Source organism: Microcebus murinus, chromosome 22 (assembly GCF_040939455.1).
Source record: "Microcebus murinus isolate Inina chromosome 22, M.murinus_Inina_mat1.0, whole genome shotgun sequence".
Lineage (NCBI taxonomy): Eukaryota > Metazoa > Chordata > Mammalia > Primates > Cheirogaleidae > Microcebus > Microcebus murinus.
Window position 1 is genome coordinate 8,234,162 of NC_134125.1, and position 21,890 is coordinate 8,256,051.

At 44.6% G+C, this 21,890-nt stretch overlaps 1 protein-coding gene and 1 pseudogene across 6 annotated transcripts in view; one reads left to right on the forward strand and one right to left on the reverse strand.

Annotated features, from left to right (window-relative positions):
• The first annotated feature begins 596 nt into the window (after positions 1–596).
• Positions 597–21,890, forward strand: part of TRAFD1 (TRAF-type zinc finger domain containing 1) — a 29,900-nt gene continuing 8,606 nt past the window's right edge. The window contains exons 1-7 of one of the 6 annotated variants that reach the window (XM_075996580.1): positions 613–655; positions 1,744–1,860; positions 4,470–4,528; positions 12,903–13,038; positions 13,179–13,232; positions 18,504–18,909; positions 20,227–20,433. In XM_075996580.1, the coding sequence (XP_075852695.1) occupies positions 4,482–4,528; positions 12,903–13,038; positions 13,179–13,232; positions 18,504–18,909; positions 20,227–20,433 (850 nt within the window). In that variant the 5' untranslated portion in view covers positions 613–655; positions 1,744–1,860; positions 4,470–4,481. Of the gene's footprint in view, positions 757–1,743; positions 1,861–4,469; positions 4,529–12,902; positions 13,039–13,178; positions 13,233–18,503; positions 18,910–20,226; positions 20,434–21,890 lie in introns of all 6 variants that reach the window. The other 5 variants (XM_075996577.1, XM_075996578.1, XM_075996579.1 and 2 more) reach the window with 5 other exon arrangements.
• LOC105878680 (pro-opiomelanocortin-like) lies at positions 15,518–16,188 on the reverse strand (annotated as a pseudogene).

Sequence of the window (21,890 nt, forward strand, 5' to 3'; positions counted from 1 at the left end):
CCAAGTAGCTGGGACTACAGGCATGCGCCACCATGCCCGGCTAATTTTTTTTATATATATATCAGTTGGCCAATTAATTTCTTTCTATTTATAGTAGAGACGGGGTCTCGCTCTTGCTCAGGCTGGTTTTGAACTCCTGACCTTGAGCAATCCGCCCGCCTCGGCCTCCCAAGAGCTAGGATTACAGGCGTGAGCCACAGCGCCCGGCCTCAGTTTCTCATTCTTTCACCACTAAAAAGGAAAGTGCTCAAATATAGTCAGAGCTTTGCAGCAGTCTTATATAAAGGCATTATAATAGCAGCAAGAATGACTAATAAGTATTAATGCCTCATGACAAGTGAACAAATGCCGTTAATTATCCTAATATATTAGACATCTTAGTAGTGTTTGCAAAGAATTCATGCAAATGGTGTTAGTCTGTGGTGTGGGCAGCTGCTAGACCGAACATCAGGCTCCCAACTCAGCCAGCAGGGTCTGCCTCTTTCTCCAGATGCGCAGGCGGTAGGACTTCGAAGGACACGCCCTCGTGGACGTCCGAGGAGCCAATCGACGCGCAGAAGGCGGGGCTCTGGGAGCGACAACGGTACTATCCAATGGACTGACAGCGGGACCGAACGAGACCAATGGGCGTGCTCCTCCTCGACGGTCGGAAGTGGTGAGGCAGCTCTGGGGGCCGTTGTTCAGTGTGGGGGCTGACTGGGGAGGCTCTAGGTCTGTGGCTGGCGGGTGGGCTCGGCGTCTCTCTTCGCGTCTCAGGTGAGTGTAGCGTCGGCCCGCGCCTGGGGAGCGTCCTGCGGCCTCCACTTCAGGAAGAGGCCGGCACCCCGGGGGAGGGGCGCGGGGGCGAGGGTGCTCTAGGCCCGGGGGTCGCGGCCGTGAAGAGAAGGTGCCGGGGCCGCGGCGTCTCTTGGGTCCCCGGGAGGAGGCCGCGCTTTCTCCTCAGGGAGCTGGAGCTTCGACAGCCTCGGGCGGCGCCGCCCCCTTGGCGGCCTTGGCCTGTGGGGCTGGGAAACGGGCGTCGCCCGCAGCGCTGCCGTGGCCACCGCGCCCCGGGCAGAGCCGGCCGGACGCCCGCCCGGGCTTGCAGCCCGTGCCTCGAGCTGCCGGCGTGGGGGTCGCGGGTGGCCCATTGCGGCCTCCGCGCTGTGGGCCGGGGTTCGAGTCCCGCTCTGACCAGCTGGTGCGGCGGGTGACTGTCTCTCTGACTTTCCCTTTCGCAGTTTCTGAAACGAGAGGATGACTTTCTCCTCAGGATTGTGGTGGGGCTTAAGAAGCCTGTCCGTGTAAGCGTTGAGCAATGCTCCAGCGCGCAGCGGCCGTTCCCGGGTGTTGCTTGCGAGGGGGTGCCCTCTCCCTCCCATCCCCGACCTCACTGCGGGAGGGAGTGGGCGGAACCCGCCTCGGGGTGTCCCGCCGGGGTAATCCCGCCACCTCGGGCACAGGGACGGTCGCGTGGAAGGTCCTGAGAGCTGGCCAACCCCTAACGGGCTCATTCTAAAGTTTAAGGCTTTTTTGTGTGTGTGTGCGCCAAAGTCCTTCCGTCCATGCAGTCGCTCGTGTGCTCCTCACAACGACCTTTTGAAGTATTGTCAATAGTCTGCCTGAGGAACCTGAGGCCCAGAGAGGTGGAATCACACAGGTGCCGAGTGGCAGAACTAGCCAGAACTTGACCCGCCGGGGAGGAGCTGACCCCCGGCCTCCTCGCAGCTGGGAACTGACCGGGGCTCTCCTTCCTCATCCCAGGCCCTGGTCTCAGTTTCGAGTTGGCTGTTAATGGAGCACACCTAAAATCTATCGGACTGCTCTGAGGAAAGTACCTGGACTTTCTCCCTCAAGGAACCCGGTGATTTGTTTTCGTAGGTAGTGAGTGCTTCCTGTCCCTAGTTAACATTTCACATCAAAGCGGGTATCTCCTTGCCATTCTCTAGTTTATTGATTGATTGGGGCAGAGTCTCCCTGTGTTGCCCGGGCTAGAGTGCCCTGGCGTCAGCTCACAGCAATCTGAAACTCCTGCGCTCAAGCGATCCTCCTGTCTCAGCCTCCCTAGTAGCTGGGACTACAGGCGCCCGCCACCATGCCTGGCTAATTTCTTCTATTGTTAGTAGTCTGGCTAATTTCTTTTTTTTTTTTTTTCTTTTTTTGAGACAGAGTCTTGCTTTGTTGCCCAGGCTAGAGTGAGTGCCGTGGTGTCAGCCTGGCTCACAGCAACGTCAAACTCCTGGGCTCAAGCAATCCTGCTGCCTCAGCCTCCCAAGTACCTGGGACCACAGGCATGCGCCACCATGCCCGGTTAATTTTTTCTAGATCTATTAGTTGGCCAATTAATTTCTTTGTACTTATAGTAGAGACGGGGTCTCGCTCTTGCTCAGGCTGGTTTTGAACTCCTGACCTCAAGCAATCCGCCCGCCTCAGCCTCCCAGAGTGCTAGGATTACAGGCGTGAGCCACTGCGCCTGGCCTAATTTCTTTTATTTTTAGTAGAGATGGTCTCGCTCTTGCTGCTTTGTACTTCTGGTCGTAGTTTGAATGTTATCCCAGAAAGTTCTCTGACCACTCTTATCTAAAATAGATTTCTTGGCCGGGCGCGGTGGCTCACGCCTGTAATCCTAGCTCTCTGGGAGGCCGAGGCGGGAGGATTGCCTGAGGTCAGGAGTTCGAAACCAGCCTGAGCAAGAGTGAGACCCCGTCTCTACTATAAATAGAAAGAAATTAATTGGCCAACTAATACATATAGAAAAAATTAGCTGGGCATGGTGGCGCGTGCCTGTAGTCCCAGCTACTCAGGAGGCTGAGGCAGGAGGATCGCTTGAGCCCAGGAGATTGAGGTTGCTGTGAGCTAGGCTGACGCCACGGCACTCACTCTAGCCTAGGCAACAAAGTGAGACTCTGTCTCAAAAAAAAAAAAATAAATAAAAAAATAAAATAAAATAGATTTCTTCTCTCCACGCTGACCTTATATATATGTCTGTGTATTTTTTCATCAAAATACTCACCTTAAGTTATATTGTTTTGCTTCTTTTTCTCGACTACTAAATTGCTGTGTTATATCAGACACTATTTAATTTGTAAAGTATCCTCAGTGCCAGTGCACTGTGGCATGCAGTAAAGTCTTAATTAACATGTTGAATGAACAAGTGAACACATGTTTTGAAAAGTGGCAGTGGTTTGATGTTGTCAAAACCTTAAAGAACCCTATTGGTCGGCAGGATTTAAGACTGTTTTTGCATCTTGGAAAGGAACAATTTAAAGTAAATATTGGTAGTAAAGTTGCCAGTGCTTTGCTTCTGCATTGATATCTTGTTTAAAAAGAAGGAAAGGCCGGGCGTGGTGGCTCACGCCTGTAATCCTAGCTCTTGGGAGGCCGAGGCGGGCGGATTGCTCAAGGTCAGGAGTTCAAAACCAGCCTGAGCAAGAGCGAGACGCCGTCTCTACTATAAATAGAAAGAAATTAATTGGCCAACTGATATATATATATGTAAAAAATTAGCCGGGCATGGAGGCGCATGCCTGTAGTCCCAGCTACTCGGGAGGCTGAGGCAGAAGGATCGCTCGAGCCCAGGAGTTTGAGGTTGCTGTGAGCTAGGCTGACGCCACGGCACTCACTCTAGCCTGGACAACAAAGCGAGACTCTGTCTAAAAAAAAAAAAAAAAAAAAAAGAAGGAAAAACTTTATGGTGAAGAAACTTGACAGAGACCATCTCCAGTGTGGTCACAGTTAACATCACCAATAATAATAGGACTGTTGACATCAACTGTTGATACCTTCTGCTATCATGCACTGAGAGGAACACAACATTACTTCTATGGTATTCTTGACAAAAATGTATAACCTGAATTTAATCATGGGAAAACATCAGACAAACCCAGAGTGAAGGAGATAAATAATTAGCCAGAGGCTTAGCAAGGTCATGAAAGATAAAGACTAAAGAAATATCCCAGATGACAGAAGATTAAGAATTAACAATTAAATGCAATGTGTGCTGCTGGATTGTATACTGAAGTGGAAAAGGGGCATTAGTGGGATGGGTACTAGTGGGATTAGTTACTAGTATTGGTGGGATGAGTTACTAATATTGTCTTAGTGTTAATTTCCTATATCTGAGAATTTTACTGTGGTTATTTATGATGCTGACTTTTTAAGATAAAATTTTAAAATATATTAATCATCTTTATTGTTCCAGTTTTAGTATATGTGCTGCTGAAGTAAGCACTGATGTTAATTTTTAGGGATATTGGTGGAAGGGGGTAAGGGAGTTCTTTGTACTGTTTTTTTGCAACTGCTAATCAAATTATTTTAAATTGAAAATTTAAAAATAAGAAGGAAACCCTGAAGGGTGTTGGGTGTTAAATAAAGTGCTTTAACACGCTAGTTTTGGTGACATTTTCTGTACAGTAGTTTATTTTGTTTTTTGCATGTCATCCTTAAAGCAGAAATGGAACAGAAAGTTAACATTTCGTTTTCGTTTCCAGGAAAAGCTAAAAATGGCTGAATTTCTAGATGACCAGGATACTCGACTGTGTGACAACTGGTAAGAAATTAAATCTAAGAAATGTTTTTATAATGAGGACAAACTAACTTCTTTAAAGAGTTGGTTTGTTTATTGGCAGGTTAAAATTGCTAGCCATGTAATATACAGTGCAATTAAATGGGACCAGAGCTTTCTAACAGTTTTGGATAAACTGCCTGTTTCAGTAAGTTTTTTTTGTTTTTTTGAGACAAGGTCCCCTCTGTCACCCAGGCTGGGGTACAGTGGTGTGATCATAGCCCACTGCAACTTTGGAGTCCTGGGCTCAAATCATTCTTTTGCCTCAGCCTCCTGAGGAGTTGGGACTATATATAGATGTGTGTGCCATCATACCTGTCTAAAAATTTGTAGAGGCAGGGTCTTGCTGTGCTGTCCAGGCTCGTCTTGAACTCCTGGCCTCTAGCAATTTTCTTACTTCTGCCTCAGAAAGTGCTGGGATTTCAGGTGCGATCTACCACAGCCACCCTGTTTTAGTAATTTGACAGGATGGTTGGTTTAGGCAGAATAGAGTAGTGCTAGAATGATAGGATGAGGCTAGGAGTCAGGGCTCTGATTCCTGCCATTAATTAATGACTTTGGAAAGTCACTTGACTGCTGTGGAGCCTCACTTTTCTTTCTTTCTTTCTTTCTTTCTTTCTTTCTTTCTTTCTTTCTTTCTTTCTTTCTTCCTTTCTTCCTTTCTTCCTTTCTTCCTTTCTTCCTTTCTTCCTTTCTTTCCTTTCTTTCCTTTCTTTCCTTTCTTTCCTTTCTTTCTTTCTTTCTTTCTTTCTTTCTTTCTTTCTTTCTTTCTTTCTTTCTTTCTTTCTTCCTTTCTTTCCTTTCTTTCCTTTCTTTCCTTTCTTTCCTTTCTTTCCTTTCTTTCCTTTCTTTCCTTTCTTTCCTTTCTTTCCTTTCTTTCCTTTCTTTCCTTTCTTTCCTTTCTTTCTTTTTTTTTTTTTTTTTTTATGAGACAAAGTCTCCATCTGTTGCCTGGGCTAGAGTGCTGTGGTGTCAGACTAGCTCACAGCAACCTCAAACTCCTGGGCTCAAACAATCCTGCTGCCTCAGCCTCCCAAGTAGCTGGGACTACAGGCATGCGCCACCATGCCTGGCTAATTTTTTCTATATATATGTTAGTTGGCCAATTAATTTCTTTCTATTTATAGTAGAGATGGGGTCTCACTCTTGCTCAGGTTGGTTTTGAACTCCTGACCTTGAGTGATCCACCCACCTCTGCCTCCCAGAGTGCGAGGATTACAGGTGTGAGCCACTGCACCTGGCTGAGCCTCACTTTTCCTACCTCAATAAATGTCAATAAATGAACTTATTTTTTGTGTGTCTGAAAAATATCATGTGTTTGAAAAAAGATAATGTAATAAATATAATGTTTGGATCAGTTCAGTGTTTTTCAAAGTAAGATGTAAGGATTTCCCTGAGTGGCCACATTGGCTGACATGGGGTTGATTGGTAGCAAGGTTTTTTTTTTTTTTTTATTTTATTTTTTTTTTTGAGACAGAGTCTCGCTTTGTTGCCCAGGCTAGAGTGAGTGCCGTGGCGTCAGCCTAGCTCACAGCAACCTCAAACTCCTGGGCTCGAGTGATCCTTCTGCCTCAGCCTCCCGGGTAGCTGGGACTACAGGCATGCGCCACCATGCCCGGCTAATTTTTTTATATATGTATCAGTTGGCCAATTAATTTCTTTCTATTTATAGTAGAGACGGGGTCTCGCTCTTGCTCAGGCTGGTTTTGAACTCCTGACCTTGAGCAATCCGCCCGCCTCGGCCTCCCAAGAGCTAGGATTACAGGCGTGAGCCACAGCGCCCGGCCTGGTAGCAAGGTTTTTAGTGAATTTGGCTCTATACCTAGTGACAGTTCAACTAGACCAGCTCAATCTTAACTTTCCGTGAAGGATTTGCTGCTTAAAAACATCTGGTTGAGGCTGGGCACGGCTCACGCCTGTAATCCTAGCACTCCGGGAGGCAGAGGCGGGTGGATTGCTCAAGTTCAGGAGTTCGAAACCAGCCTGAGCGAGACCCCGCCTCTGCTAAAAATATAAAGAAATGAATTGACCAACTAAAAAATATATATACAAAAAATTAGCTGGGCATGGTGGCACATGCCTGTAGTCCCAGCTACTCGGGAGGTTGAGGCAGTAGGATCGCTTGAGCCCAGGAGATTGAGGTTGCTGTGAGCTAGGTTGATGCCACGGCACTCACTCTAGCCTGAGCAACAAAGTGAGACTCTGTCTCAAAAAAAAACAAAAAACATCTGGTTGAACTCTTAAGGCAGTCAGCCTTAATCACTATCATTTCATGATTCTAAAACTGTTAGTGAAGACTAGTACAGTCTTGAACATTAAGGTTTCTATTTAGACGTTTATAACCCACGTGAGTTACAGGAAAGACCAGCTCTTTTCTGTTGAAATGAAACCTAGGCATACACGTAATAATCAGCTGATTCCTGGTGGAGATTTCAGAAGAACTTAACCTGAAGTTTTGGTGCTATGCAAGTGCTCTTACTGTAAGCTAAAAATAAAAGCAAAACACAACTGTCTGTGATACGTTTTTTTTTTTTTGGAGACAGAGTCTGGCTCTGTTGCCCGGGCTAGAGTGCCGTGGCGTCAGCCTAGCTCACAGCAACTTCAAACTCCTGGGCTCAAGCAATCCTTCAGCCTCAGCCTCCCAGAGTGCTGGGATTACTGGCAGGAACAACCATGTCCAGCCAATATCCCTGTTTAAATTTCAGGTTCAGGCTGGGTGAGGTGGCTCATGCCTGTAATCCTAGCACTCTAGGATTGGGAGGCCAAGGCGGACAGATTGCTCAAGGTCAGGAGTTCGAAACTAGCCTGAGCAAAAGCAAGACCCCGTCTCTACTATAAATAGAAAGAAATTAATTGGCCAACTAATATATATAGAAAAAATTAACTGGGCATGGTGGTGCATGCCTGTAGTCCCAGCTACTTGGGAGGCTGAGGCAGGAGGATTGCTTGAGCCCAGGAGTTTGAGGTTGCTGTGAGCTAGGCTGATGCCACAGCACTCTAGCCTGGCCAACGGAGTGAGACTCTGTCTCAAAAAAAAATTAAATTAAATTAAAAAAATAAATTTCAGGTTTAAAAATTTTGTCTTTAGAGCTATATTCTGATTGTTCCCTAAGAAAAGTTAAAATACTCTCCAGCATCTGAGCTGCTGAGATTAGATCCAACTAGGCAACTGCTAGTAAATAATACAAGATGTTTTTGTTGTTACCTCTTTTGTTATTGTCTGATTGGAGGGAAGTTGTTGTTTGAGGGAATGGCAGTATCAACGTTAGAGGCTTCAACTTTTTCTTTTTCTGTATATTAAAGAGTTGATATCTGGCTGTTGTGTTTAGTGTTTGGAAGGCAATTGGGAATTTTTGTGGAAGCTTGGCTTTCCTTTCAGGCATTTTTATCTAAATGAAATTTCAACTCTATCTTGCTGGCCTGTCCTTGGGGCTTTTATCGGTTTTATCTTGATATGTAGTTGTGTTGTCATTTATGTCACTTAAAACATATTAATTTTATCTTTAGGTAGGAAGTATGTTAATATTTTGGTTGGGATGTTTGGTGGGAATACCTTGGCAGTTAAATTTAAAAGAAAAAATCCGGCCGGGCGCGGTGGCTCAAGCCTGTAATCCTAGCACTCTGGGAGGCCGAGGCGGGTGGATTGCTCGAGGTCAGGAGTTCGAAACCAGCCTGAGCAAGAGCAAGACCCGTCTCTACTATAAATAGAAAGAAATTAATTGGCCAAATAATATATATATATATATATATATATAAAATGAGCCGGGCATGGTGGTGCATGCCTGTAGTCCCAGCTACTCGGGAGGCTGAGGCAGAAGGATTGCTTGAGCCCAGGAGTTTGAGGTTGCTGTGAGCTAGGCTGACGCCACGGCACTCACTCTAGCCTGGGCAACAAGCGAGACTCTGTCTCAAAAAAAAAGAAAAAATCCAACAGACATCTGTTTTATATGATTGTTGAAATATCTTTCATCTTTTTCTTTCAAGGTTTCTCAAGAGGTAAAAATGTGGAATATTTTTATCTATGGTATTATCTGACAGCTACTTTTGGTTTTTGCTTCTTCATGTTACGATGTGGTCATAATATTTTTTTTTTGGAGACAGAGTCTTGCTCTGTTGTCTGTGCTAGACTGCCATGGTGTCAGCCTAGCTCACAGCAACCTCAAACTCCTGGGCTCAAGCAATCCTCCTGCCTCAGAGTCCCGAGTAGCTAAGACTACAGGTGTGCACCACCACACCCAGCTAATTTTTTTTATTTTTAGTAGAAATGGGGTCTTGCTGTTGCTGAGGCTGGTCTCGAGCTCTTGAGCTCAAGCTATCCTCCTGCCTTGGCCTCATAGACTGCTAGTATTAGGTGTGAGCCATTGGGCCTGGCCTGATTCTAAAATTTTTAGTGCCCTCGTGTGGTATATAGAATAGTTTATGTCAACAGGTTATCTTGACCAGCTCTGTAAAATTAAAAACTAGACATTTATTTTCTTGATTTTTGCCATTAAAAAAATTGCCAAAAATTATAAAAAGGAAACCTAGAGTTCTGCACCCTAAAGTAGTAGACTGGCTTTTATTTTCATGGCATTTGTGTATACATGATTTATAATCATGATGTAGCACTGCTGCTTTCACTTTGTTGATATGCCATATATAACTTAGCTATTCCCTTATTCTTTAGATATTTTTAAAGGCTTTCATCTTTTTACAATTTTATGATACTGTAATGAAAATATTCATGCATAATCCTAAGAGTGGGTCTACTGGGTTAAAGAGTATATAATTTTTTTTTTTTTTTTTTTTGAGACAGAGTCTCGCTTTGTTGTCCAGGCTAGAGTGAGTGCCGTGGCGTCAGCCTAGCTCACAGCAACCTCACACTCCTGGGCTCCAGCGATCCTTCTGCCTCAGCCTCCCGAGTAGCTGGGACTACAGGCATGCGCCACCATGCCCGGCTAATTTTTTATATACATATCAGTTGGCCAATTAATTTCTTTCTATTTATAGTAGAGATGGGGTCTCGCTCTTGCTCAGGCTGGTTTTGAACTCCTGACCTTGAGCAATCCGCCCACCTCGGGCTCCCAGAGAGCTAGGATTACAGGCGTGAGCCACCGCGCCCGGCCAAGAGTATATAATTTTAATGTCCTATATAAACATATTTTCAGACTGTTTTTAAGCAGTTTATACTACAACCAGTAATGTGTTAAAGTAGTTTCCCATCATCTTTAAAAGGTTGAGATTTACTAATTTTAATTTTTGTTAAGTTTTTTTTTTTTTTTGAGACAGAGTCTCACTCTGTTGCTCCAGCTAGAGTGCCGTGGCATCAGCCTAGCTCACAGGAACCTCAAACTCCTGGGCTCAAACAATCCTTCTGCCTCAGCCTCCCAAGTATCTGGGACTACAGGCATGTGCTACCATGCCTGGCTAATTTTTTCTATTTTTGATAGAGGTGGGGTCTCACACTTGCTCAGGCTGGTTTCGAACTCCTGAGCTCAAACAATCCGCCTGCCTTGGCCTCCCAGAGTGCTAGGATTACAGGTGTGGGCCACCATGCTTAGTCTACATTTTTAACTAAATTAATTTATAATTAGTGATTTCCTTAGCTAGGAATTTGGGAGAAATATGGGAAGTTAAATCTGTCAAGTCATTGTGGTTTACCTTTTTATCCATTTGAGTTTTCTTCCCTTCTCTCGCAGTTGATTGTTCTGTCACCATCCATTGTTGCTATGAGAGCTGCTTTGAGGGTCCCTAGCTTTATAGTTCCACTATTGGACGGAAATGAATTTGTATTTCTTTTGTGTCTTAGTCTTTCAGATTGAGAGAATGACTATTGATGGAGGCACATCATTCATCATACTTTGAAATGTTTCTTAGACTGTATCTTAAGGTTAAAACTATAAAAGAGAAATAAGCTATTTATAATTTAGTATGAGGGAGAGTTCCTGCAGTATTCAGATTCAGAGTCAAAGTAGGATACTAAAGATTTGTCATGGCCCAGTGCAGTGGCTCACGTCTGTAATCCAGCACTTTAGGAGGCTGAGACAGGAGGATTGAGGTCAGGAGTTTGATACCAGCTTGAGCAACATAGCCAGATCCCATCTCTACAAAAAAATAAACAATTTGGCCAGGCATGGTAGCATGTGCCTGTAGTCCTAGCTATTCAGGAGGTAGGTAGGGGTGCCCAGGCTAAACAGTAGGGCTGGACACAGGGTTGGTGGCCCAAAAAGAGTGCTGAGTTTTTGCTGCACATGCTTAAAAATGTAGAAAGTAATGCTGAACTTAAAGGTTTAGCCGCGCGCGGTGGCTCACACCTGTAATCCTAGCACTTTGGGAGGCCGAGGCGGGCGGATCGCTCAAGGTCAGGAGTTCGAAACCAGCCTGAGCGAGACCCCGTCTCTACCAAAAATAGAAAGAAATTAATTGACCAACTAAAAATATATATACAAAAAAAATTAGCCGGGCATGGTGGCGCATGCCTGTAGTCTCAGCTACTTGGGAGGCTGAGGCAGTAGGATCGCTGAGCCCAGGAGATTGAGGTTGCTGTGAGCCAGGCTGACGCCATGGCACTCACTCTAGCCTGGGCAACAAAGTGAGACTCTGTCTCAAAAAAAAAAAAAAAAAAAAAAAAAAAAGGTTTAGATGGAGATTTTTGGTCATTGACCATATCTAGGTGAACAAAGCACCCAAGATGTATTGGTGAACTTATAGAGCCCATGATCAAATTAACCCATACATGAGCTCCCCCTGCCACATGAGATGATCCTTACTGAAAAGGAACAGATTCTTCCAAAACCAGAAGAGGAGACTGTACAAAAGAAATAGATATCCCAGAAGAAACTGAAGAAAAAAACCTTATGGCCCAGGAATAGATGCAACATAAATTAAATGCAAATGACAGTAAAAAAAATCCAGTGAAATTAAACTGCTTAAGACTGAGACTGGGCCGGGCGCGGTGGCTCATGCCTGTAATCCTAGCTCTCTGGGAGGCCGAGGCGGGCGGATCGCTCGAGGTCGGGAGTTCGAAACCAGCCTGAGCAAGAGCGAGACCCCGTCTCTACTATAAATAGAAAGAAACTAATTGGCCAACTAATATATATAGAAAAAATTAGCCGGGCATGGTGGCGCATGCCTGTAGTCCCAGCTACTTGGGAGGCTGAGACAGAAGGATCGCTCGAGCCCAGGAGTTTGAGGTTGCTGTGAGCTAGGCTGACGCCACGGCACTCACTCTAGCCTAGGCAACAAAGCAAGACTCTGTCTCAAAAAAAAAAAAAAAAAAAAAGACTGAGACTGAAAATACATGGTAGGGTTTGTTTGTTTGTTTGTTTGTTTGCCTTGTCTTTTTTTTTATTTGTTTTTGACGAAAGAGTCTTGCTTTGTTGCCCAAGCTAGAGTGAGTGCCATGGCGTCAGCCTAACTCACAGGAACCTCAAACTCCTGGGCTCAAGTAATCCTGCTGCCTCAGCCTCCCAAGTAGAGTAGCTGGGACTACAGGCATGTGCCACCATGCCCGGCTGATATTTTCTATATATATTAGTTGGCCAATTAATTTCTTTCTATTTATAGTAGAGACAGGGTCTTGCTCTTCTCAGGCTGGTTTTGAACTCCTGATCTCGAGCAATCCGCCTCCCTCAGCCTCCCAGAGTGCTAGGATTACAGGCGTGAGCCATTGCGCCCAGCCTGCCTTGTCTTTTTTATGTAATCCTGGATTGTATCACTTTACTTTGGGGCATGGATGCCTTTGGAAAAGCCTAGCTCCACTCTTTTTGGTGTGTTTCTTGTTGGCTGTGATCAGCTCTGACTTCAAGAAAGTAAGGCCGAGCTTTTAGGGGTAGTGCATAGCCTTGATAACTCAGAATGGTGTACAGAAGATGTAACTTTCAGGATATAATTCTTTTTTTTTTTTTTTTTCCCTCCAGACAGTCTTGCTCTGTTGCCCAGAGTAGAGTGCAGTCGTGTCATTGTAGCTCACTGCTACCTCAAACTTCTGGGCTGAAGCGATCATCCTGCCTGAATCTCCCCAGTAGCCGAGACTACAGGCAGGCATCACTGCGCCCAGCTATTTTCTCTATTTTTAGTAGAAATGGGGTTTTGTTCTTGTTCAGGCTGGTCTGGAACTCCTGATCTCAAGTGATCCTCCTACCTCGGCTTCCCAGAGTGCTAGGATTACAGGCGTTGAGTCACTGTGTCAGGTCAGGATTTAATTCTTAAAAGCAGGGATGGTAACAGTCAAGAGTTTTTAGACTAGGTATTCACTAGCAAGAAATAATGGAAACTGAAGATTGGACAGGACAGATTTCCATGTTATAACAACCACTGTGTAAGAAAAGGCATAGATTAGTCAGTAATGCTTGCCTTTTGTGTTATTCTGTTTCTGTAGCAAGAAAGAAATTCCTGTGTTTAACTTTACCATCCATGAGATCCACTGTCAAAGGAACATTGGTATGTGTCCTGTTTGCAAGGAACCATTTCCAAAATCTGACATGGAGACTCACATGGCTACGGAACACTGTCAGGTGAACCATCAAGTACCCAAATGTTCATAAATGTGTTATACTTGCTGTTGTTGATAAGTGTATTATACTTGATACTGTGCAATAGCAAGTGTGTATGTTGTCACAAAGCCAATTTATTGATTCTCACTTCTTTATCTTAGGTGACCTGCAAATGTAACAAGAAGCTGGAGAAGAGGCAGTTAAAGAAGCATGAGGTTAGTCTTCCTGTACTAAGAAGGGAGTAAGTTACCATGGGGCCCATCCTGCTGAGATTGCAGAGCAGAAAGCAAGTCTGGCTGAGTCTTTGTTCTTTACAGCTCACATGCATATTGCCTCTTAAAGCCTATTTGAGGCTTTGACTATTTATCTGCTGCCAGATTTGGCTGCCTGGCTTTTTTATACCCCATGCTTCAGGCCTTAGAGTCTTTCCCTTTGGAACCAAGTCTGTCATTTGGGGTTTGGCTATTGGCAGCCTTGCTGATATGAAGCCAAGTTTATGGTTGCCAGTGTGGGATAACCTTTTAAGTTTTGATTTTTTCATTTTTTTGAGACAATGTCTTGCTCTTTCACTGAGGCTGGATTGCAATGGTGTGATCATAGCTCACTACAGCCTCTAAACTCCTAGCTTGAAGTGATCCTGCCTTGGCCACCCAAAGTGCTGGAATTATCAGGCATGAGCCACTGCACCTGGCCAGGATAGGTTTTTTAGCACACAGCCTGCCTTCTTATAATTTCATTTTTGATCATTTGGATAACATGCTATTTATACCTGAAGAAATTCCTCAGCCTTTGGTGAAAGAGAACATGGTTATCATTTGGTCCCTAGTTGAGATAAAACTCACCAACATTGAATGATTTTTTTTTTTTTTTTTTTTTTTTTTGAGACAGAGTCTCGCTTTGTTGCCCAGGCTAGAGTGAGTGCCATGGCGTCAGCCTAGCTCACAGCAACCTCAAACTCCTGAGCTCAAGCGATCCTCCTGCGTCAGCCTCCCAAGTAGCTGGGACTACAGGCATGCACCACCATGCCCGGCTAATTTTTTCTATATATATTAGTTGGCCAATTAATCTCTATTTATAGTAGAGATGGGGTCTCGCTCTTGCTCAGGCTGATTTTGAACTCCTGGCCTCAAGCAGTCTGCCTGCCTTGGCCTCCCAGAGTGCTAGGATTACAGGCGTGAGCTACCGTACCCCCGGCCAATTGAATGAGTTTTGTTTTTTGTTTTGTTTTGTTTTGTTTTTGAGACAGAGTCTCACTTTGTTGCCCAGGCTAGAGTGAGTGCCGTGGCGTCAGCCTAGCTCACAGCAACCTCAAACTCCTGGGCTGCAGCGATCCTTCTGCCTCAGCCTCCCGAGTAGCTGGGACTACAGGCATGCGCCACCATGCCCAGCTAATTTTTTACATATATATATCAGTTGGCCAATTAATTTCTTTCTATTTATAGTAGAGACGGGGTCTCGCTCTTGCTCAGGCTGGTTTTGAACTCCTGACCTTAAGCAATCCGCCCGCCTCGGCCTCCCAAGAGCTAGGATTACAGGCGTGAGCCACCTCGCCCGGCCTTGAATGAGTTTTTTAATTAGCCAATTAAAAAATTCCAACAACTATAATATTTAGGTGGTGGTCACATAGAAGTGTGTATACATATGTAAATATTCATCAGGGTAAGTGTTTAAGATTTATGCATTTCATTCTATGTACTTCAAACTATAACAACTTAATTTATAATTATGTTACCCTTAATTTAAAAGGCAACTCCGTAGTTGGAGGTTGCTGTGAGTTGGGCTGATGCCAGGGCACTCTAGCCTGGGCAACAGAGTGAAACTCTGTCAAAAAAAAAAAAAAAAAAAAAGGCCGTGTGCGGTGGCTTACGCCTGTAATCCTAGCACTCTGGGAGGCCGAGGCGGGCGGATCACTCGAGGTCAGGAGTTCGAAACCAGCCTGAGCAAGAGCGAGACCCCGTCTCTACTATAAATAGAAAGAAATTAATTGGCCAACTAATATATATAGAAAAAAATCAGACGGGCATGATGGTGCATGCCTGTAGTCCCAGTACTTGGGAGGCTGAGGCAGTAGGATCACTTGAGCCCAGTTTGAGGTTGCTGTGAGCTAGGCTGATGCCACGACACTCACTTTAGCCTGGGCAACAAAGTGAGACTCTGTCTCTACATACATACATACATACATACATACATACATAGATAAGCAAGACTCTGTCTCTAGATAGATAGATAGAAAGAGAGAGAGGAAGGGGAAAGGGAAAGGAAAGGAGCACTTCTAACCCCATAGCTCAGAGAAAAATATCTCACAAATATCTTGCTACTTTTTTTTTTGAGACAGAGTCTTGCTGTGTTGCCCAGGCTAGAGTGAGTGCCGTGGTGTCAGTCTAGCTCACAGCAGCCTCAAACTCCTGGGCTCCAGCAATCCTGCTGCCTCAGCCTCCCAAGTAGCTGGGACTACAGGCATGCATCACCATGCCCGGCTAATATTTTTGTTTTGGTTTAGTTTTTTTGAAATTTGAAAGGTTTTATTTCTTAACTACAGACAGCTTTAAGAGGTTGAATATCTGCAGCAGCAGGGTGGGCGCGGGCAGGGAGCTTTAGGGTTGACTTCCTGGGAAGGGAAGTCCCTGTGTCCCACTGCACCCTCACTAGCCCTTCTTATGGGCATTCTTGATGATGCTGTTTTTGAACACCATCACCAGGGGCATCTGGGTCTTCTCGGAGGTCATGAAGCCGTAGCGCTTGTCCTTGGGTGGGCTGCCCCAGCGGAAGTGCTCCATCCTGTAGGGCCCATCATCCTTCTTCTTGCCTGCCACCAGCAGGCTGTGTTCCAGGTCGGCCAGTACCGCCTCACGCTCGGCAGTGTCATCGGGGCCAAGCACCACTTTGTGCCCCTGGCGTGCCAGCTCCCTCCTGAACTCGAGGGAGTTGGCCGACTTGGCCGACTCATCCTCGGCACCGTTGGGGCGCTGCTCACTGGGCGCTGCTTCTTGCCCACCGGCTTGCCCCAGCGGAAGTGCTCCATGAAGTAGGAGCACTTGCCCTCGAGCAGGCCCAGCTCGGCGCCATCCCCACGTGCACTGGGGCTGCCTTTGGGCACCGGGATGCGGCCACCAAGACACAGCCTTTGCTTGCTGCGACCTCCTCCTCGCGTTTCTGCCCCGCGCCGCTACTCCCAGCTAATTTTTTCTATATATATTAGTTGGCCAATGAATTTCTTTCCATTTATAGTAGAGACGGGGTCTTGCTCTTGCTCAGGCTGGTTTCGAACTCCTGACCTCGAGCAATCCAATCCGCCTGCCTTGGCCTCCCAGAGTGCTAGGATTACAGGTGCGAGCCACCGTGTGGGCCTTATCTTGCTACTTTTACTTTGTAATGATTTTGTAATGTAATGTAATGACTCCTGAGACAGAGTCTCACTTTGTTGCCTGGGCTAGAGTGCCCTGGCATCAGCCTAGCTCACAGCAAACTCAAACTCTAGGACTCAAGCAATCCTGCCTCAGCCTTCGGAGTAGCTGAGACTACAGGCATGCGCCACCATGCCTGGCTAATTTTTTCTATATATTTTTAGTTGGTCAATTAATTTATATTTTTAGGAGAGACGGGGTCTTATTCTTGCTCAGGCTGGTTTCAAAACTGCTGACCTTGAGCTATCCTCCCGCATCACCTTCCCAAATTGCTAGGATTACAGGTGTGAGCCACCATGCCCGGCCTTCCATTTTTTCCTAAGCATTTGATGTTTTACTAGGCCTCTCCACCTGGGGCAGTGGGTGGGGACAGTTATGATTGAGGTTTAACAATGAGTATTTCTCTGGTTCTAGCATCTACCTGCTATGTAAAACAACCTCCAATAAACTGTCACATGTCTTAGGTTCTCTCTCAGATATTTCTGGGAGTCCTGTGGTAATATACCAGTCATTATACAAATACAAGTACACTGTATAACATTCCTGCAAGTCAGAACATGACAGTTTTTTTTTTGAGATAGAGTCTCGCTTTGTTGCCCAGGCTAGAGTGCCGTGGTGTCAGACTAGCTCACAGCAACCTCAAACTCCTGGGCTCAAGCAATCCTTCTGCCTCAGCCTCCCGAGTAGCTGGGACCACAGGCATGTGTCACCATGCCCGGCTAATTTTTTCTATATATATTAGTTGGCCAATTAATTTCTTTCTATTTATAGTAGAGACGGAGTCTCACTCTTGTTCAGGCTGCTTTCGAACTCCTAACCTCGAGCAATCTGCCTGCCTTGGCCTCCCAGAGTGCTAGGATTACAGGCGTGAGCTACCACGCCCGGCCAGAACATGACAATTTTAGACCACAGCTGTCTAGAGTTCTGAAATTTTTTCCTTTTTCTTTTTTTCTTTAGTAGTTTTTACTCTGTTTGCTGTCCTGGTGAGTTACTAGCACTTTTTAGGGTTGTTAACAAAGTACTACTATGTATTATGTGGTATGTGCCAGCAATTATTTCTTCTTTTGCTCTGGAGTTAGATCAATGATATTTTTCTATTAAAAAAGATTAAAAAAAATCTTTCTCAATTGGTATTACATCTATCTACATGGTATACACTTTTAAAGCCACAAAAGAGGATATATGTACAAAATTATGTCTTTTTAACTTGTTCCTCAGCTACCTAGGCCCCTTTCATCAGTTTGTGTTTCCTGCAAGAGGTATTTCATGCATATACAAACACTGCTGAAAATGTTTAGCGCACCATTTAGAATAGAACTTGAGTCTAATTTGTATGAAAATAAAATTTTTGCTCTTTGGCACAGTGGTTATAAAGTATCTAAACTTGTGAGATGATATTATATTAAAGTTCTAAATTTAAGCTCCCAATTTTTGGAATGTGCGCGTCATAGTAAACATATTCCTTTATATCTTATGCTTCAGTGACTTTCCTATTAAGTAGAAAGGTTTTGTCCTTTACTGAGTATGTTTATACTCTTGGGGGTCATTTTCATTGGTGATTCTTGGCTTATTTGGTCCGATTAAAGCCAGTGGTAAATACAAATATAAGGTAGAAAAGTCTCTGTGTTTCTTTTTTTCCCCCTTTTTCATGAAAAAATGCTAACTGAAGGTCTATGTGTTTCTAAAGGGCATTCTCTTCTCCTCCTTACCAGGTACTTAAGACTGGATTGGAGTAATAGTGAGGGGAAATTGGTAGGGCTTTGACAGACATGATTAACTTGCTGTGCTGCTTATTATTTGGTCCTGGGCTTCTCTGGCTGGTTTTGGATTACTTTGTAATGTGTGCACAAAATGATGTGATAGTAAGGTGGCAGAGTAGATTTCTTCTAAGATTTTCCTTGCCTTTGTAGAACTTTCTGGCAGGAACAAAAGGGGAAGTTGTGACTCTTAAAAAAGCATGACAGGGGGAAGCTAGGGTTGGCAGAGAAGATTGAAGTAGATCTTTTTGCTTTCCTTGCCTGGTACTAAAACACAGTCTCTCCTAGATGTGCATACTAACTGCGTTATTACTCTGTTTTGCAGGAGACTGAGTGCCCTCTGCGGCTTGCTCTCTGCCAGCACTGTGATTTGGAACTTTCCATTCTCAAGCTGAAGGAACATGAAGATTACTGTGGTGCCCGGACGGAGCTATGTGGCACCTGTGGGCGCAACGTCCTTGTTAAAGATCTGAAGACTCACCCTGAAGTTTGTGGGCGAGACGGAGAGGAAAAGAGAAATGAGGTTGCCATACCTCCTAATGCATATGATGAGTCTTGGGGTCAAGATGGAATCTGGATTGCATCCCAACTTCTCAGACAAATTGAGACTCTGGACCCACCCATGAGGCTACCCCGAAGGCCCCTGAGAGCCTTTGAATCAGACCTTTTCCATAATAGGACTACCAACCAAAGGAATATGGCAGCTCAGTTTCCAATTCAGAATAATCTATGTGAGTTGTACTTGGGATTAGAAAATGTACTTGGAATGGTATAAAAATCCCAGGGCAAATGAGAACAGGGCTTTGGGGCTAGATCTTGGTATAGAAACCGGACTATAGCTGGGTAACATTGGAAAGAATAGCTAATTTGCCTATAAAATGGAAATAACAGGACCTCTATACTATTGGATTCCAGTTAGGGCTTTTCTTTTTTTTGAGTCTGAGTCTCACTCTGTTGCCCGGGTAGAGTGCCGTGCTCTCTCAACCTAGCTCGCAGCAACCTAAAACTCCTGGCCTTAAGTGTCCTACTGCCTCAGCCTACCAAGTAGCTGGGACTGCAGGCATGTGCCACCACGCCCACCTAATTCTTTCTATGTATTTTTAGTTGTCCAATTAATTTCTTTCTATTTTTAGTAGAGGCAGGGTCTCTTTCTTGGTCAGGCTGGTTTTGAACTCCTGACCGTGAGCGATCCGCCCACCTTGGTCTCCCAGGGTGCTAGGATCACAGGTGTGAGCCACCGCACCCGGCCCAGTTAGGGTTTTTTAATTCCCATCAGTAGTGCTCTACATGTTCAGAGAAGCTTCTTTAGTTAACAAACTGTAGAAATGATCCCCGAAGTTATAGTTTTTAGTTAGAGTTGATGATGAAAACAGTGACCGTGCTGTAAATATCTAACACTTGTATGGGTTGAATATCCATTGTCTGAAATTATTGGAAAAAGTGTTTCAGATTTCATATTTTGTTGGATTTTGGAATATTTGCATTGTACTTGCCAGTTAAGCATCTCAAATCTGAAAGTCTGAAATGCTCCAATGAGCTTTTCTTGTGAGTGTCATGTTGGTGCTCAAAAAGTTGTGAATTTTAGAGTATTTCAAATTTTGGATTTGATATGCTTACCTATACGTTATGTGCTCAGGCATTTGCAAAGTGATGTACGTGTTATTAACTCATTTAATTCTCACAAGTTATATGAGGGTAGGTAAATGGTAGAGCTGAGATTTGAATTCTGATAATCTGACCTCATGCTTTAAATCATTTTCCTGTAATGCAGAAAATAAATGTAAAATGTTAAGCATAGTCAGTGCTTGTCTCATAGTTATAGCTCAGTAGTGTTGCTTATTAATAATACAAATAGAATAATGAGCCTTTTCTCATTGCAGACTTAATGTTCAGGACCTATGAAAACCAGAGGGCCAAGAGTACTGGCAGAGCTGGGCAATTTTTGTTCCTGCCCAGATGCCTATAAACCTTGACTATTTGCTAGGCATGGATTTGAAGGTGGCAACATCTTTAATGTATCTTAAGTGCTGGTGTTTTTCTTTTTCCAGTTGAAGAACAAGAAAGGCAGGAAAGGAATAGAAGCCGACAGCCTCCCAAAGAGGGTGGTGAAGATAGTGCAAACTTGGACTTCATGCTGGCCCTAAGTCTGCAAAATGAAGGCCAGGCCTCCAGCACAGCACAGCAGGACTTCTGGAGGGCTGTATATGAGGCAGACCAGTCTCATGGTGGTCCCAGTTCTCTGAGTGACATAAAGGGTAGGCTTGCTTATTCTGCACTAGGCTCTGTCTCTACAGTTTTTGTAAGTCATATACTATACAGTTCATATATAAAATCGAAAGATTTTAATGGGATATAATTTGCTTTATTCTTTTTCTTTTTCTTTTTTTTTTTTTTTTTGAGACAGAGTCTCACTTTGTTGCCCAGGCTAGAGTGAGTGCCATGGCGTCAGCCTTGCTCACAGCAACCTCAATCTTCTGGGCTCAAGCGATCCTCCTGCCTCAGCCTCCCGAGTAGCTGGGACTACAGGCATGTGCCACCATGCCCAGCTAATTTTTTGTATATATATATTTTTAGTTAGTCAATTAATTTCTTTCTATTTTTGGTAGAGACGGGGTCTCGCTCTTGCTCAGGCTGGTTTCGAACTCCTGACCTTGAGCAATCCGCCCGCCTCGGCCTCCCAAAGTGCTAGGATTACAGGCGTGAGCCACCGCGCCCGGCCTGCTTTATTCTTTTTCATTTGTCGCTTTTCTCAGCTGCTTGTTTTTAAAAATTGTCATAGTGTAGCAAATGCCCACATACTCCTTGTCTATATTAACCAAGTTTAATATTTCCCGACATTCAGCTTTATATGTTTTTCCCCCAGACGATTTGAGAATAAGTTTAAAGACATAACATTTTATTCCTAAATACTTCAGCATGTGTCTCTTAAGAACAAGAGCATTCTGTCCTGTGCACACACACAATATAGGTGTCATTGTCAGGAAATAATTATTATTTTTTTGTGACAGAGTCTGTCTCTGTTGCCTGGGCTAGAGTGCCGTGGCGTCAGCCTAGCACACAGCAGCCTCAGACTCCTGGGCTCAAGTGTTCCTCCTGCCTCAGCCTCCTGGGTAGCTGGGACTATAGGCATGCGCCACCACGCCCAGCTAATTTCTTTCTATTTTTAGTAGAGATGGGGTCTTGCTCTTGTTCAGGCTGGTCTTGAACTCCTGAGCTCAAGCAATCCTAGCACTCTGGAAGGCCTAGGCGGAGTCTAGAATTGCTTGAAGATTGCTTAAGTAATCCCCCACCTTGGCCTTCCAGAGTGCTAGAATTGCGGGCGTGAGCCACTGCGCCCAGCCAACATTGCCATTTTTAAAGAGTCCAGGCCAGTTTTGCAGAATTTCTTCCTTGATTTAGATTTGTCTGATTTCCCATATTTAGATTGAGGGTATAGTTTTGTCAGGAATGCTACATTGGTGATGCTGTTTCCTTAAGCTGTCAGTTTGTCTCATTCATGAGGGTAGGGTAGGGTCTCTCAGGTATCTCCATTGAGTATGTAGCTTTTTCCCTTTATTTTTTTTTATTTTTTATTTTTTGAGACAGAGTCTCACTTTGTTGCCAAGGCTAGAATGAATTCCATGGCGTCAGCCTAGCTCATAGCAACCTCAAACTCCTGGGCTCAAGCAATCCTCCTGCCTCAGCCTCCCAAGTAGCTGGGACTACAGGCATG